Source organism: Meles meles, chromosome 13, assembly GCF_922984935.1.
Source record: "Meles meles chromosome 13, mMelMel3.1 paternal haplotype, whole genome shotgun sequence".
Taxonomy (NCBI): domain Eukaryota; kingdom Metazoa; phylum Chordata; class Mammalia; order Carnivora; family Mustelidae; genus Meles; species Meles meles.
The window spans coordinates 26,660,799-26,678,442 of NC_060078.1; the positions used below are offsets into that span (position 1 = coordinate 26,660,799).

A 17,644-nucleotide genomic window follows, 5' to 3' on the forward strand; every position below is an offset into this window, starting at 1 on the left:
AAGAAATTAAAAGTAGAGCTACTTTATGACCCTGCAATTGCATTACTAGGGTATACAGATGTAGTGAAAGATACAGATATAGTGAAAAGAAAGGCCACCTGCACCCCAATGTTCATAGCAGACATGGTCACAGTCACCAAACTGGAAAGAACCAAGATGCCCTTCAACAGAACAAATGGATAAAGAAGATATGGTCCATATATACAATGGAGTATTATGCATCCATCAGAAAGGATGAATATCCAACTTTTGTATCAACATGGATGGGTCTGGAAGAGATTATGCAGAGTGAAATAACTCAAGAAGAGTGAGTCAATTATCACATGGTTTCACTTACTTGTGGAGCATAAGGAATAACACAGAAGACACTGGGAAATGGAGAAGAGAAGTGAGTGGGGGGAGACAAACCATGAGAAACTGTGGACTATGAGAAACAAATTGAGGATTTTGGAGGGGAGAGTGGTAAGGGGTTGGGTGAGACTGATGGTGGGTATTATGGAGGGCATGTATTGCATGGAGCACTGGGTTTGGTGCATAAACAAATGAATTTTGGAGCACTGGGTTTGGTGCATGAACAATGAATTTTGGAACACTAAGAAAAATTAAATTAAAAAATCCTTTAGTATTTCATATACTCTGTTATTGTTCATGATGTTCCCTTATCTGAAATTTTCTTCTACTTTTCTCTATTAACACACTTTCATCTATACTTCTAGCACCCTGAAAAAATGCAACTCTGAAACCATCTCTGATATCACAACAACGTCTTCTTTAAAAGTATTTCCTAACAGGGGCGCCTGGGTGGCTCAGCGGGTTAAAGCCTCTGCCTTCAGCTCGGGTCATGATCCCAGGGTCCTGGGATGGAGCCCCACATTGGGCTCTCTGCTTAGCTGGGAGCCTGCTTCCTCCTCTCTCTCTCTCTCTCTCTCTCTGCCTGCCTCTCTGCCTACTTGTAATATCTATCTGTCAAATAAATAAATCTTTAAAAAAAAAGTATTTCCTAACATTTCATGATGTTCCTTCTACCTAATACCTCTGTATTAATGATTATAGGCTTTTTATGTTTTTATGTTTTTTCGTACTCAGTAAGTGTTGAAAAAATTGAATTGGATTTATCAGCACATACAGTTAGGCAGACTGAGAATCTGGGTTGTAGACTTCTAACCTGGAAGCTTTCCATGATTCTCCTAATACTTGCTTAATCACAGCAAGGCTTTGATGGTGTCTCCAAATGCAGAATCAAATTCTATCATTAATGTGTATTTGATCAGATGATCTAAAAGGGTTAGTTAAGCTCTCTTGCATCACTTTCTGCTTTACAATGACATGCAAATATAAGTGATCAGAAGAGCCCCTGTACATGTTAGTATAGGAATCCTAGGAGGAAAAGTTGGGACACATTTCACTTATTTCTGGAGAAATATATATATATTTCTGATATATATATCAATTATATATGAGATATAAACATATAATATTATAAATAAATATAACATGTAATAAATAAAATAAATAAATATATAAATTATGCTCTTATATAAATTAAAGCATAAATAGGTGATTCTTTCTTTTTTCCAACTCAAACTTCATCTATTTTAATGTATCATTTGCCTCCCACTAATAAACCTTTATTTCACTCGTTATAACTGAGCAATGAATCTTCCACATTGAAATATCTTCCTTGCCAAATTAATCCAAAGGAAGAAAACTGAAATGATTAGTAAAGAAAAATGTAGGGACCAACACACCCTTTTAATATGTTTTTAAATATTTTTAAGGTTTAAAAATTGTTTCAAGTTTGTAGTTCCTAGTAGGAAACATTATCTGAATGAATACCCTAATGGCAAACCATTGTAGAATGTTTCAGTTGCATGGGGGTGCGGAGGGGTAGGGATTCTCTTCACAGCACCCCAGCTTTCTTCATGAGAAGGTCGGAGGTACACTGGTTTGTATTATTGCGACATCCATCAGGTGATCGAAGTTGCTTTTCCTTCAGCAAGGGCTTTATTTGTCAGAAGGGCATTATGCTTGACCTCCAAATTTGGCTGACAATTTACTGATGAGATTCATAACCTTTGGGTTGCTCTGATATTTTGACATATTCGCTGGGTTCTGGGCCACATCCTGGAAGGCCACCATAACTTCCGGATCCTGCATGGCTGCAAGAACTTCCGGATCACTAAGAATTTCATTGAGCCCAGGCATTCCTGCCATTCCAGGCATCCCCCCTGCCATTCCAGGCATCCCTCCAGGAAAATTACCAGGCATTCCCCCAGGAAAGCCACCTGGGAAAGAGCCATACCGAGCTCCTGATTGTCGTCTGGCTTCTTCCTCCCTCTGGGCTCTCTCATGTTCTTCCCGAGCCTTCTTAACCCTTTCTATTCTTTCTTTGATCTCTCGCTCTTCACGTTTTCGCTCATATTTTCTCCGATGTTCAGTAATTTTCTGGGCCCTCGGCTGAACTTCTTTCAGCATTGCACTAGCATCTTCATCATAATACAGTTTACAAGCAAGGGCAAGATCATGTGCTGCTTCTTCCCAATGGCCCAGAAGTCTATGTGCTTTCCCGCGCCACTTATAAGGCTGGGCTGAATCAGGATTTATTTCAATAGCTCTGTCACAGTCTCGAATGGCAGCATTTGGCTTCTGTAATTTGATGAAGACACTGGCTCTCTTGGCATACAGAATGGCCAAGCGAGGATTTAGTTTGATGGCATCTGTGAACAAGTCAATGGCTTTCTGTAGTTCACCATCATTTAGGGCATCAATGGCAGCCACTTTTTTATCATTTGCCTGATCCATCATTTCCTCGGTTATCTCTACATTTTCATCTCCCATTTCTTGAGGGGCATCAGTATCTGGTTCAATCACAACTTCATTGTCAATTTCTAGATCACTTTCCTCACTTGATGGTTCATCTGCCTTTATGTTTTCCTCCGCCTTCTTACTATCTTGTTTTTCTTCCTTGATACTGTCTTCTGATTTAGTTTTATGAGTGGCAGGTGGTATTTTACCCCCCATGCTCTCCACCCACTCCCGCAGGAAACGCATTTCCTCGGTGTGCAGAACGCTCGGATCCTGCTTACACATTTTCACGAAAGCCCGAAGCTCGCTCACTTTGCGGGGGTCCATGGTCCAGAGGCAGTGGCAGGCGGCAAGCGAGGCTGAGGTTGCGACCCGATTCCAGGCGCGGGTACTAGCTCAGCGTGATCGTGTGGAAGGGAACAGACCTAAATAGGTGATTCTAAATTTATATGGTCCAGTCAAAGACGTCCTCAAAAGATACCTGAATCCACAAAGTATATTTATCAAGTAACTAATGGGTTAATGTATTTTACCCGTTTTATTGTTGATAAAAGATCAACAGAGGGATATAAAAGTATATGTCTCTATATATGTGAAAAACTGCATAATGCAACATTTGTTAAAAAATTTTTTAATAATCTTTTTCCTATCCTCCTCATTAAGATGACTTAATTTTCTAAACTCCAGTTTCATCTTTTTGTATGTACAGAGATATTTTTGTGTTTTCACCTTTTCTCCCTTAACTATAGGAAGCAAAACGCTATTAATTACTAATCCCTATAAGTTGTACAATCATTTTTCCTAAAAAGCTTTTGTCAGTGAACTATTTATTTTAAAACACTTACCTTTTTCCCCTTTAATGTAATACAGAGTTGGTTTGAGAGGCAGTAATTGACTGAGTTTGTTTTGCCAATAGTTTCGGTGTAACATATGTTGGGTTCTCACTTCACACGTTTCCTTTTATAGCTCATCCTGAGAACTCCTGTTCTCTATATACCTATGAATTTCAGTTGCTGCACTTGCTACCTTGTCTCGGTGTGAAGTGGGGATCAGTGGTCAAGCCAACTCAGCATACCCATCACTTCTCATCAGATTTTATAACTTTGGTGGCTGGAATTGCTTTATGATTCTATGTCCAAAGCTCTGGGGATTTGGAAGGGTTGAGATGAGAGCACGAACACATGATGCCTCTCTATATTAGTTTCCATAGTAACAGTAGAATTGTTCTTATTAAGGTATGAGTTGGCTCAAACTGATTTTTGAGATTGTGTTTTTTCTTGAAAAACGTGAAGTAAGCTACATGAAACTGTGTGTACCTGATTATCTTATTTCTTTTTGTCCTGGGAGAAGATTTCTTTTGGTCATTTTTGTTTTGCCAGATTGGTTGACCAAAACTCTATTTAACTGGAGGTTCGTTTTGTAGGTGACAAAGAAAAATCCATCTGGCAAACACCATTCAAGTCTCCATTGCCTTGTTTTGGAATAAATAATTCAGGTATATTATTAATAATCACGCAGCAACCTGGTATTAATTAAAAGGAAACACTTTTCTTCTTTAATGCTTTGGTCCAGAAGTGACACGTCTGCTTATTACTTGTTCGACAAGACAAATCACATGACCTAGCCTAATTTCAAAAGGCAGATAGATGAAAGATAGTACACAAAATATTTGGTGAACATTACTATATTTATTTAAAAATACTAAATCAATTTTGAGGAATTATGTAGGGTTACTTCTCTTGCCAAATGTTGAGACTTAAGCACTAAAACTGATTAGTACTATAGTAATATAATAGATATTCCAAAAATATTAGGAACATGAACATATGGAGCAAAAGACATTAAAATATAATATGGTAAAGATGATGTTGCAGGGCAGTGGGGGAAAGAATTATGTTTTCAATAAGTGGTGTTGGATACATTGAATATTTATACTGAAAAAAAGAAAAACAAAAACCTATGATTTCTACCTCACACAACACGATAAAGTCAACTTTAGGCACCTTCAGTATCTACATGTGTAGGTAACATAGCAAATGTTCTAGAAGAAAACACAGGAAAATATCCCCAAGAATTTGGACTGTTCAAAAGTTTTTCAGAAAGGGCAACAATATTTCCAAACATCAAGAAAAAAATGAATAAATTGCACCACATTAAAATTAACAACTTCACTTTTTTAAGATAATTTAGAGAGTGAAAAGGCAAACCACAGTGTAGGAAAAAGATATTTTGCACCAAACATATCTACAAATGACTCACATCCTTTACATATTTATAGATTTCTACAACAGAGAAAAGGAAGACAACCCAATAAGGAAAGAGGAAAAAAAAAAAAGACTTATTTGAATAGGCATATTGTGAAGCAAGAAAACCAAATGGCCATTAAACATGTTAAAAGATGCTCAACTTAGTAAGGAAATTAAAATCAAAATCACATGAGACACTGCTACACACCCAGCAAAATGGCTAAAATGAAGAAGATATTCCAAGTTGTAGCCCGAAAAAAGATGTAGATTAATTGGAACACTAATGTAAACTGGTAAACTCATTAAAAACAAACAAACAAATAAACAAACTCTCTACCAATATCATTTGAAAGTAACCATATTCAAATCCACTCAACTAGGATTCTAGTCCTTGATATAAACTCTTGTAGAAATATGTTTATATACTTACCAAAATAATTTTCAATACTATTTCATAGGCAGCACTACACTTAAAAGCTCCAAGCTTGGGGTACCTGAGTGGCTCAGTTGTTTAAGCATCTGACTTCAGCTCAGGTCATGATCTCAGGGTCCTGGGAACCAGCCCCACTTGGGCTCTGCTCTCAATGTAGACTCTGCTTCTCTCCCTCTCCCTTTGCTCCTCACCCTGCTCCTGTACTCTCTCTCTCTTTCTCTCTCTCAAATAAAATAAACAAAAACAAAAAAGTCTAAGCTAGAAACAAACTAAATGTTAATTATATGTAGTATAGATCAGGGGTCATCAATTTTTTTCTTCTGGAAGGCCAGAGAGTAAATTATTTAGGACATATGCAAGGCATAGGGTCTCTGTCACAATTTGTCAGTTTTTCTGTAGTGCAAAAGTAACCACAGAAAATACATAAACGGGCATGCCTGTGTTAAAATAAAACTTTAGTGACCAAGTGGCAAGCCAGATTTGGCCCATGAGGCACAGTTTCCCTACCTGTGGCATATATAAATAACTTCTGGTGTGTTTAAATGATGGAATGTTAGGGACCATCATTACAGACCAATGATAATGACACATGGCAGCTTCCTGCATCAACATGGATAAAGCTTAGATATTTTTGAGTAATGGAAGCTCACCACACATATATACAAATTGTAGAATCCTACTCATAAATTGACCCTCTGTGGTGTTAAAAGACAAAAGAGCCATTAACTTTGATTTGAAATGCGGGGCGGGGCAGAGGTGGCATAGTGACTGATGGGAGATGAGAAGGAGCTCTGGAAAGTTCTTTGAACTTGTTTCTAGTTGAGTGAGCATTTTGACTGAGAAATTCATCTAGCTGTATATTTGTGATCAGTACGTGCTACAGTGACTACACTGTACTTCAATAAATACTGTTTTATCAATTCCATAAGAAAAGGATGGTCTTAGGAAAATTGATTATCACATCTCCCCTAATCTAGTACTCGTAGACATTTCTCATGTTTCTCATGTGCCAACTTAGATCTGTTTTACTATGTTAGAGAAATGACAGGGAATCAAATTACATTTAAATGGGGACCATAAAGTTAATTTCTATAAAAACAAATTAAATGATTTTCAGTCACATGGGCATAAGTAAAAACAGGAAAGTAATTTTTTTTCTTTAAAACACGTTTTCATACATAGCAAGATAGTAGTAAATTAATACACAAAGGTTTAGGTTTTAATTTAGACTTTCATAACTAATGATAATTTTGGGATTCTGGATTTCTTAACACTAAAATAAGTATATCTTTTTATTGATATTTTTCAAACTTAAAAAATCATATAAAATAAAAAGTTACAAGAACATCAACAACTTTATGAAATTACAGGAATTCTCTCCTTTTGGCATAAAGATATAATCTTAAAAATATATCATTAAAAGTACATATGGCAAAGATATATACACCATAGAATTATTTAAATTTTAGTTTTAAAAAATTTTATATTGTGCTAAATTATGATGCATCCTAATACCCAAAAATAGTAAATTGGTTAAGTAAATGATACTATTCCCTTTGAATAAATATGATAGAAATATTAAATTAAGGTTTGGAAATTTAAAAATAAAATACAAATATTTAAGAAAGTTAGATAAAAAAAGCAAATTTATATAATTTTTTATAATTTGTGATCATAAAAAGAACAGTAAACAAAACTGCTAAGGAAATTGTCTGGAGTTTAGAAAAAAAAGAAAAAATTATTTGCGGTTGATGAAACCATTTATTTCTTCTTCTACTCTGGAATTTTTTTCAGTCTTTTGTAGTGATTATGCATTATGTTTATAACTTTAAACTACTAAATATGTATTCCTTCATTTTCTTAATTTTATTATTTTACTTCTAGTTAGAAATCAAATAGTTTTTATGTAGGAGAATTCAAACCAGCAAATATATGTTAAACACTTCTGTGTTAATGCAACATATAATGCAAAGTACATAATACAAATATGTACTTTCAGAGAATGCTTTAGTTAGTAATTCATGTAAGTTAAAAGTTAAATGAAGGGTTTGAAGAAAATGTTAGAAAATGTATTTTATGTTTTACCAAGCATAATGTGAAATACAGGTTTTGTTTTCCTTTCATATAAATCAAATTTGTAATTTAATCATAAAATTATTTTAAGAAAATATTTTGAAAGATCATTTTTTTCTGCATGATTATGTAAACTTCCACATGTATTAATAGTGATAGTTAACATTAGGTGGCACTGTTTTCCTTTTGCAAGGAAAAAAAAAAACAAAACCCTTTATTTTTGTTCCATGCCAGCTCATAATGGAATCCTAAAGATTTACAAAGAAGGGCATTTAATGAAAACGCCACAGATGTTTTAGAAATGTGTTGTTCACCAAAAATTTTACATACTAGGTGTCCTATTCCCAGTAATATGTGTTATATAAAAAGGAATATGAATCAAGCATCCAATGAGTATACTTTAAATTGTATTTCTGTATGTTCATTCTGATTTACCTTTTCAAGGTTTATATATTTCACAAAATTTTACATTGTGATCTGAAGTCCTCCCAGTGGTGAGGGTGAAAGCTATCTTCTCAACAGAAGTATGACATTTAAGTTAGAATGGCATTGTTATATTCTTATCTATGTTAGTAATTATTGTGTTTGTTTCAGTATCTAAAATCAATATTTTTTGTTCACTTTCATATTATTGTTCTGTGAAAGTACTTATGCCTTTTCAATTTAATTTAGAGATTATATGTGTTATACATGCAATATAAATAACCAACATTTGATAGACTCACATCCTTTCCTAAGATCTTGAAAGTGTGAGCAGCAGTAATTGGGGAAACACACACACACATATACACACACACCACCCCATCATTGACCAGTAAAGCACACACTGAAAAACAAAGCTAAGTTTTTACTATTCTCTCAATGTTTATCATCTTTCATCAGTACCATTATAGTCACTTTTTAAATGATTACCTTGCTTTCTTTTCAAATCAGCCTCTACCTTAATGCCATTGTGTTTCTTCTAAAACACAAATCTTAAAGGCTCTTCACCCCTTAAACAGTTAATTGCATCTTTTGTCATTTGTCCTGAACTGTCACTCATCAGACTTCCAAGTGCTTCCCCATCATTCTCTGTGTTACATCGTGATAATTACAGTTCCTAAGTAACTTTCTGACTCTTCAATCTTTTTGCACATTCTGAGCATTCTCTACTTCAAATAATTTATTCCTAATTTTCATTCCAGCAAGTTCTTTTGTACTTCAAAAACGTCCCCTAAACTGTCAACAGCACATAAGTTAAGTGCTTCCCTTTCTGTCCTATGGCTGTATTTCTTTAGTGCACACACCGCATTGCACTGGAATTGTCATATATCTTCTCTCTAGGAGGTTCCAAGGGACTTGAAAGCAGGGATCTTGCACAGAAGAGGTTGAACGCAGAAAGGAGCTGTACAGCATAACTGTGAAGAGTTTTTGGCTTCAGATGCCTGCTTTTAAATCCCAGTTCAGCTGTTATAACTGTGGGACTTCAGCCAAGTAATTTAACTTTTGGGAGTACACATTTTTCATCTGTAAAATGGGGATGATAATAAGATCTGATCAATAGAACTGGTGCACAAATGAGTTAATATTCAGGCCTGGAACATTGTAAAGTTTCCATATTTTTTTTCCATTGGAACCGTTTTTTAATATTCAAATACAAAAAGTTGAGCACTTAATTTTTTTTTTTCTTTTTTAGACAGACTCACAGGTCTCTCATAGTCAAAATGGGCAGAAGAAATGAGCTCCTGCTCTGTCCTCCACAGTCCCCATCCTATGGTTAAAACTGCTTCCAGGCCCTCCCTCCCTTCCAAAAATGGGATAGTGAGATCTTCCGGTCATGAGTGATTTAGTGAAAGGAGTAGGATGGCCAAAGCCGGAGTAACTGTCTGCACTGCTGCATTCTGGTATCAGGGTGAGAACAGAAGAGATGGGAAAGCATGGAGGGCACAGTTGCAAGTTGGGAGTCTCTGTGAGACACTGGGGAGAATTCCTTAGATAGATCAATGTGCCAAAGTTTAAAAAAATAATAATAATCCAAATAACTAGTAATTCAAACACTACTGAATTTTCAAACTTGTCCCACCAAGACAAGTCATATAGCAGTAGCAATCTAGATCTTTCCAGGTCGTGAAGGTAGAACATTTTCCCCTGAGAGCCTCATGTTAGGCCCTAGAAGTATCTGCGGCGGCTGCAATTGCTGCTGCTCCATTTGCAACCTCTTGGTCTCAAAGACAACAGGAAGAACCAAGATTGTGAAGGAAGTGGTCCCAATCCACAAGGCTGTCCTGGAAAACCTGTATATTTTCTGAGCCACAAAGAGGGACAGATCAAAAGTGGCTCCAGCGGCAGTCTGACCCTCTCTGGAAACATCCCCATCAGACCCCACAGTCTCTCCACCAGGGTCTCCTCGAGCTCCTCGCCATCTTCCTCCTCCAACTCCTCCTCAGTCTTCTCAGAACTGCCTTTGGGAAGCAATTTGTCAGGGAACGGGGCGCCCCAGGACCACCAGTGGTGGCGGCCATGGGTTCCATAATATTGATGGTTACCACGATAGTAGATACCTAAATAATACTGATAGCATAAATAAATTAATACTGTGCTCACATTGCCCTGTAATCACTAACATTGTGAGAGACATTACTGTATCAGAAATTATACCCTGTTGTGAAATGGCTACCTGCATGATGGATCTTTGACTTCCAACATGTTCTTTGGCCAATGTTGAATCAGTTTTCAATATTTTACATTGGGAGAGTTTACATTAACATCAGGACTTTCTGATTTTTTTAAGTAAGCTTGGAAAATTTGGCAACTTTTAACCTGATTCCCAATTGATAAAAATAAGCTTGAACAATTTATTTCTATGTATTTTATTTATTGCTTCTATTGTAAATGAAATTTTCTTAATTTCCTTTTCAGTTTGCTTATTGCTAGTAGATGTAAACAATTGATTTTGTATATTAAGCATGTATTCTGCAAACTTCTGAATTTATTTATTAATCTCTACTAATTTTTGTGGATTCCTTAGAATTATCTACACACAGGACTATGTCATCTGCAAATATGATTTTATTTCTTCTTTTCCAATTTGAATGCCTTTTATTTTATTTCTTTCCTGATCACTCTGACTGAAACTTTTAGAACAATGTTGAATAGAAACAGTAAGAGGGAACATACTGTCTTATTCCTGATTTTAGGAGGAAAGTATTCAGTCTTTCACCACTAAACATGTTTGGCTTGGGTTTTTTTAATAGATGTTCTTTATCGCATTAATGAAGGCTCTTATTCCCAGCTTGTTGAGGGTTTTTTTTTAAAAAGATATTATTTATTTATTTGACAGAGAGAGATCACAAGTAGGCAGAGAGGCAGGCAGAGAGAGAGAAGGAAGCAGGCTCCCCACTGAGCAGAGAGCCTGATGTGGGGCTCAATCCCAGGACCCTGGGATCATGACCTGAGCCGAAGGCAGAGGCTTTAACCCACTGAGCCACACAGGCGCCCTTGTTGAGGGTTTTTATCATGAAGAGATGTTAAATTTGATTAATTTTTTTCTGACTATTGAGATGCTCATGTGACTTTTGTCTTTTATTCTATTGATGAGGCATATTATGGAGTTGATTTTGATGGTCATTTCTTATAAATGTTCAGAGGGAAGTAAAATATTTATTATATAATAGCTCAATCAAAGTAGGAAAAAATGTTTCCCAAGTGGAAACACATTTATAAGGAAATGAAAATTAATTGTAAAAACGAGACACATCTGTCTAATTTTAAAGACAATGATCTTAATCCTTCAATAGAAAGCTAGTAAAGGTTCACAATGAACACTTCGTTTCAGACTCCATGATTTCCTTAAGATATGTTTGGAATTCATAAACAGGATTAAAAGTATGAATCACATGTCTGGATTTTAGCAACACATATGTAAGGTTATTATACTATACTTTTAAACAGAGGAGCATTCAGACAAGAGACACTAGCCTTCCTTAGGAATATTATCAATACATATGGCCATGTTGATAGAGTTCCAATAAAATGAACAAATTTTGAAGGATTCACTAAGATTCTCTAAGATTATGTATTCTGCTCGAATATTCCCAAATTTTTAACAATGACTCAGATTATATTACTACATCTTTCTGCTATGTTGATAATTGTGGCAGCACCTTAGTATACAATGAAATATTACTCAACCAAGATAAAGTTGCAGTTCTATCCTTTGCAGCAACATGGATGAAACTGGAGGTCTTGTGTTAAGTGAAACTAATGAGGCAGAAAAAGATAAATACTGTATTATATCACTTACATGTGGAATCTAAAAGAAAAAAAAGAGGTTGAACTCAAAAGAAATAGAGAGTAGAATGGAGTTACTAGTCCAGGAGGTGGAAAAGATGGAGAGATGCTGGAGAAGAAATGTCTAAGTCTCATGTATATGAAGAATAACTTAATCTAATATACAGTGGTGTGACTATAGTTAATAATACTGTATTGTATACTTGAAATTTGCTAAAAAATAAATCTGAAATGTTCTCACCACGAAAAAGAGAGAGAGAACTGTATGAGGTGTAGATGTGTTAATTTTAACCTGATGTGATAATGATTTCACAAAGTATGTGTATATCAAATTATCACACAATACACTTTAAATATATATAATTTTATTTGTCAGTTATACTCAAAAGAAGCCAAAGCAAAAAAAGAAATCTATATGCAAGACTTAATTAATTAGCATAAATAGGTTTTATAAGTAATTTTGTCACTGCTCAAGTGTGTTTTCAGACTACAAAGCTGTTGAGCCATTACTGTTTTTTATAAACACAGTTTCAGAAGAGATTAGATCCCAGAGCCGCACATCTTTTTTTTTTTTAAATTTTGGTTGCTTAGAATACAGTGTAATATTAGTTTTAGGTATACAATTTAGTGGAATTCAATATTTCCATACAAGAACTGGTGCTCATCACAAGTGCACTCTGTAATCCCCATCACATATTTAATCCATCCCAGTTTCTTCTCTATAGAGTCTGTTTCTTGGTCTGCTTCCGTTTCTCTCTTTTTTCCCTAATCATTGTCTGTTTTCTTTCTTAAATTCCACATATGAGTGAAATCATATGGTATTTATCTTTCTTTGACTGACTTGTTTTGTTTAGCATAATTCTCTCTATCACATCTTCTTTATCCATTCAACAGTCGATGGATATTTGGGTTGTTTCCGTAATTTCATGATTGCAGATAATGCTGCTATAAATATGATTGCAGATAATGCTGCTATAAATATTGGGATGCATGTATCCCTTTGAATTAGAATTTTTGTTTTCTTTGAGTAAGTACCTAGGAGTGAAGTTGCTGGATCATAAGGTCGTTCTATTTTTAACTTTTTGAGAACACTCCATACTGTTTTACAGAATGGCTGCTCCAGTTTGCATCCCCAGCAATGGTGCATGAGGGTTCCTTTCCAAGACCTGTTGTTTCTTGTGTTGTTGATTTTAGTCATTCTGATAAGTGTGAGGTGATACCTCATTATAGTTTTGATTTGCCTTTTCCTGATGACATTGAGCATCCTTCCATGTATCTGTTGAAGCTCTGTATATCTTTGAAAAAAATGTTTATTCATGTCTTCTGTCAATTTTTCAACTGGATTATTTGGGTTTTTTTTTTTTTTTTGAGTGTTGAGTTTGATAAGTTCTTTATATATTTTGGATACTAACCCTTTACAGATGTCTTTTGCAACTATCTTCTCCCATTCTAAAGATTGTCTTTTAGTTTTTTGATTGTATCCTTCCCTGTGCAGAAGCTTTTGATTTTGATAAAGTCCCACTAGTTTCTTTTTGCTTTGGTTTCCCTTGCCTAAGAAGATATATCCAGTAAGAAGCTGCTATCACTGATGTCAAAGAGGTTACTGCCTGCGCTCTTCTCTAGGATTTAAATGGTTTCCTGTCTCATACTTAGGTCTTTAATCCATTTTGAGTTTATTTTTGTGTATGGTGTAAAAAAGTGGTCCAGTTTCATTCTTTTCCATGTTGTTGTCCAGTTTTCCCAACACCATTTGTTGAGACTGTCTTTTTCCCATTGAATACATTCTTTCCTGCTTTGTCAAAGATTAAATGAGCATGTAGTTGTGGGTTCATTTCTGGGTTTTCTCTTCTGTTCCATTGATATATGTGCCTCTTTTTGTGCCAGTGCCATACTCTTTTGATCACTACAGCTTTGACTATAACTTGATGTCTAGAATTGTGATGTCTCCAGCTTTGCTTTTCTTTTTCAAAGTTGCTTTCATTATTTGGGGTATTTTGTGGATCCATACAAATGTTAGGATTGTTTGTTCTAGTCTGTAAAAAATGCTCTTGGGATTGCATTGAATGTGCTGCTTGCTTTGGATAATACAGACATTTTAACAATTTTTTCTTCTAATCCATGACTGTCGAATATCTTTCCATTTCTTTATGTCTTCTTCAATTTCTCATCAGAGTTTTATAGTTTTCAGAGTACCTGCCTTTCATCTTTTTGGTTAGGTTTATTCCTAAGTATTTTATGGTTTTTGGTGCAATTGTAAATGCAATTAATTCCTTGATTTCTCCTTCTGCTGCTTCATTATTGGTGTATAGAAATGCAACAGATTTCTGTACATTGATTTTGTACCCTGTGACTTTATTGAATTTGTATATCAGTTCTAGTCATTTTCTGGTGGGGTATTTAGGGTTTTCAAGTTGTCTGCAAATAATGAAATTTTTATTTCTTCCTTGCTGATTTGGATGCCTTTTATTTCTTTTTGTTGTGTGATTGTTGTAGCTAGGACTTGCAGTAGCATGTTAAATAACAGTGGTGAGAGTGGGCATACCTGTCTTCCACAGAGTAAAACCTCTCAACTCTTATAAGCAACATGGCATGTTTCCTTGTCTGCAGGAATCAATGCTACCACTTCATGGGGGTTTCTCTTGCCTAACATCCATGTAGGGCTGGCTGGTCCTGCAGTCAGATACTGCTCTATATGACTGATGTGAGTCATTCATACAAGAAATCATTGGTATCTCCTGATGACAGAGAAAAGTACCCCAGATTTTTGACAATAGTATGATGCTTTTATTTCTATTTGGTAATAAATGCACTTTGTCCAAAAAAAAAAAACTTGCAGAAACTTTATTTTCTCATTTATTATTTCATTAGACTTTTATTTTCAATCATGTATTAATTGTTCTTTAGGTCTAACATGACAATAATAATAATATATTTTGCTCTGCAAATCTTAGCGCTTATATTTTGAATAGAATCCATGGGGATTCCATTGATTCTAGATGAATAGTTCATCACTGAAAATGTCCTATTAAACCTATATTTTCATTTATTACTTTATTCTATAGGTAATTATCATTTAATAACAAACATAAAACAAGCAGAAAGGAGAAAAACTGTCCCAATACAGTTGTGTGAGGATGGTAAAATCACTCTCTACATTTTTCAGGTATTACTTTTACAATGGTATAATTCAGCCTGGAACATCTAACTTTTTTAGTATATTTAGATGTCCCATGGGTACCTTGAATACAACATCTTGGTTATTGACTTCCTTTTCCTTTCTTAATATATCGCTAATTTATTTTATCTATAACTGCTAATATCAGCAGCATATATTCCATATTCTGAAGTCTGGACTCAGAAAAGAAATTCTAAAATTATCCACCCTCTCACTCCATATCATTACATAGATCAAAAACTCTCATAGTTTTTTCCTTGTAAATACTTAAGAAATCTACTCATTTTTGTCATCTTTCTTGTTACAGATATTATTACTTTATATGTATATATAAATGTATTTTATGTATGATTAAAAATATATAATTGGCATATTATTATATATGTATATATTCCATATATTCATATAATTGCTTCCTCAATGCAATTATTAATCATCACAATAATGCTAGGTATTCCATTTAACCTAGTGTCCCCTAATATTTATATCTTCTTTAGTTATAGTGCAATTATTAAAATTAAGAAATTAACATTGGTACAATTCCACTAATCTATGGACTTTACTTGGATTTTACAAGTTTTTCCATTAGTGTCCTTTTCTTGGATTCAATCTAAGATTTCACATTGCATTTAGTTGTCATGTTTTCTTAGTATCCTCCAATCTGTGACAGTCCCTCAGTGTATGTGTTTCATGACTTTGACATTTTTCAAGTGCATGTGTCATTTATTTTGTAGAATTCCTTCTATTTGGATTTGCCTGTTTTCTCATGTAGATTGAGGTTTTGCATTTTTAAGCAAGTACGCCACACAAGTGATGCGCCCTCAGTGTAATTATATTGAAGTATATGGCATCAAGATATCTTGTTACTAGGTCATGTTAACCTCAATCATTGGTTAAGATGGTCTATGTCATTTTCTTCACTATATAGTTACTATTTTCTTTATGATAATTAACATGTATCTTGGGAGAGATTGTGTCCATGAGGATATTCTATTTCTCTTAAAATTTTGACAACTAAAATTTCCTTTTTTGAGTGAATTTTGTCTGCAACAGTTATTACTGTGGTTTTTATCTCCTTCATTCATTCCACATTCAATAATTTAAATTCTTTAGTAGGGAAGAGTTGTCCCTTCTTAGCCATTTATTTATTTTATTACTTATTTATACCAGTATGGGTTCATGATACTTTATTCTATGGGTTCTAAACAAACACTATCATTATTTTGTAGTTTGTGATGAATTGTTTCAAATTAGTCCATTGGAAGTGATTCAGACTGGCTATTGTGCACTTCCCTATTTTGGCATCACAACATTCTCAGGGATCATTGTGAAGTTTTCCTCTCTGGACCCTAGAATTAATTGCTTCTTCAAGGAGTCCTTGTTCATTTTATTTGAGAAAGTCATTTAAAAAGTAACATCTGGGATGCCATAATACTCCACCCTCTCAGAAGACAAGTTTTGTATAGTCTTCTTTTTCTTTTGTGTTATATTATCTATTCAAAATGTTGTTTTCCAATGTAATTTGAGTTACATCCACCTCTTCTGGTGTAATTATAATTATAAAATTATAAAACAGTCTGTTATAATTTTATATTTCATTTCAGTTTTCTCCAATATCCTGCATGGTTATTTAAAAAATTACATACAGTAACATTCCATCTCCATAGTCTATAAATCTGTAAGTTTTGCCATATGAAGAGTCATAAATCCACCAATTATGATACAAAAAAGTTCCACTACCTCAACAATTCCCTTGTGTCTCTTTTTTTGTGGTCAACATTTCTTCTCTTGCCCAATCTCTGGAAACCATTAATTTTTTTTCCATCCCTATAGTTTTATCTTTTTCAGGATGTCTTATAAATAGAACTATATGATATATTGCCTTTTGTGTTTAGCTCCTTTCTTATTATTTTTATTTTTGAGTATAGTTGATACCCAATGTTACATTAGTTTCATGTACAAAACATAGTGATTCAACAAGTTTATGCCTATGCTATGTCCACCACAAGTGTGGCTACCATCTATCTCCATACATCACTATTAAAATATCATTCACTGCATTCCTATGCTGTGCCTTTTATTCCTGTGACATATTCATTCTATAACTGGAAGGTTTTTTTAACAAAACGTACTGGGAATTTTTGTTTTTTGGCATTTCAACACATGTGTAGTTGTAATTACTTTGATTTTAATTTATAATTTTTCTAATGATTATGTTAAGCATCTTTTCTTACATTTCTCTGTCATCCATATATCTTTTTTGAAAACGTGTTTGTTTAGATCTTTTACCCATTTTATTATCTCTCTTCTTATCATTGATTTTTGAGTGTACTTACAAGTCTTCTCAGAAATGTGATTTATAATATTTTATCACTGTGTGTGGCTTTTGGTTACATTCTCTTAATAACATTTTTCAGAGATAAAATGAGTTGAATAGTTAAAAGTACATTGTGTTATTTATTTTTTTTCTTTTATGAGTTAGTTTTTTTTTTTTATATGTACATATATTTTATTTATTTATTTGAGAGAGAGGGAGAAGGAGCATGAGAAGGTGAGTGGAGCAGAGGAAAAAGCAGAAGCAGACCTCCCGCTGATCAGGGAGCCCAATGTGGGACTAGATCACAGAACCCCGAGATCATGACC

At 34.4% G+C, this 17,644-nt stretch overlaps 1 protein-coding gene across 1 annotated transcript; it reads right to left on the reverse strand.

Moving 5' to 3' along the window:
- Positions 1–1,759: 1,759 nt before the first annotated feature.
- LOC123955343 (hsc70-interacting protein-like) lies at positions 1,760–3,217 on the reverse strand. The gene has a single exon (XM_046027286.1). It carries the CDS (start codon positions 3,130–3,132, stop codon positions 2,023–2,025), a length of 1,110 nt encoding a protein of 369 aa, XP_045883242.1. The 5' UTR covers positions 3,133–3,217; the 3' UTR covers positions 1,760–2,022.
- Positions 3,218–17,644: the final 14,427 nt, after the last annotated feature.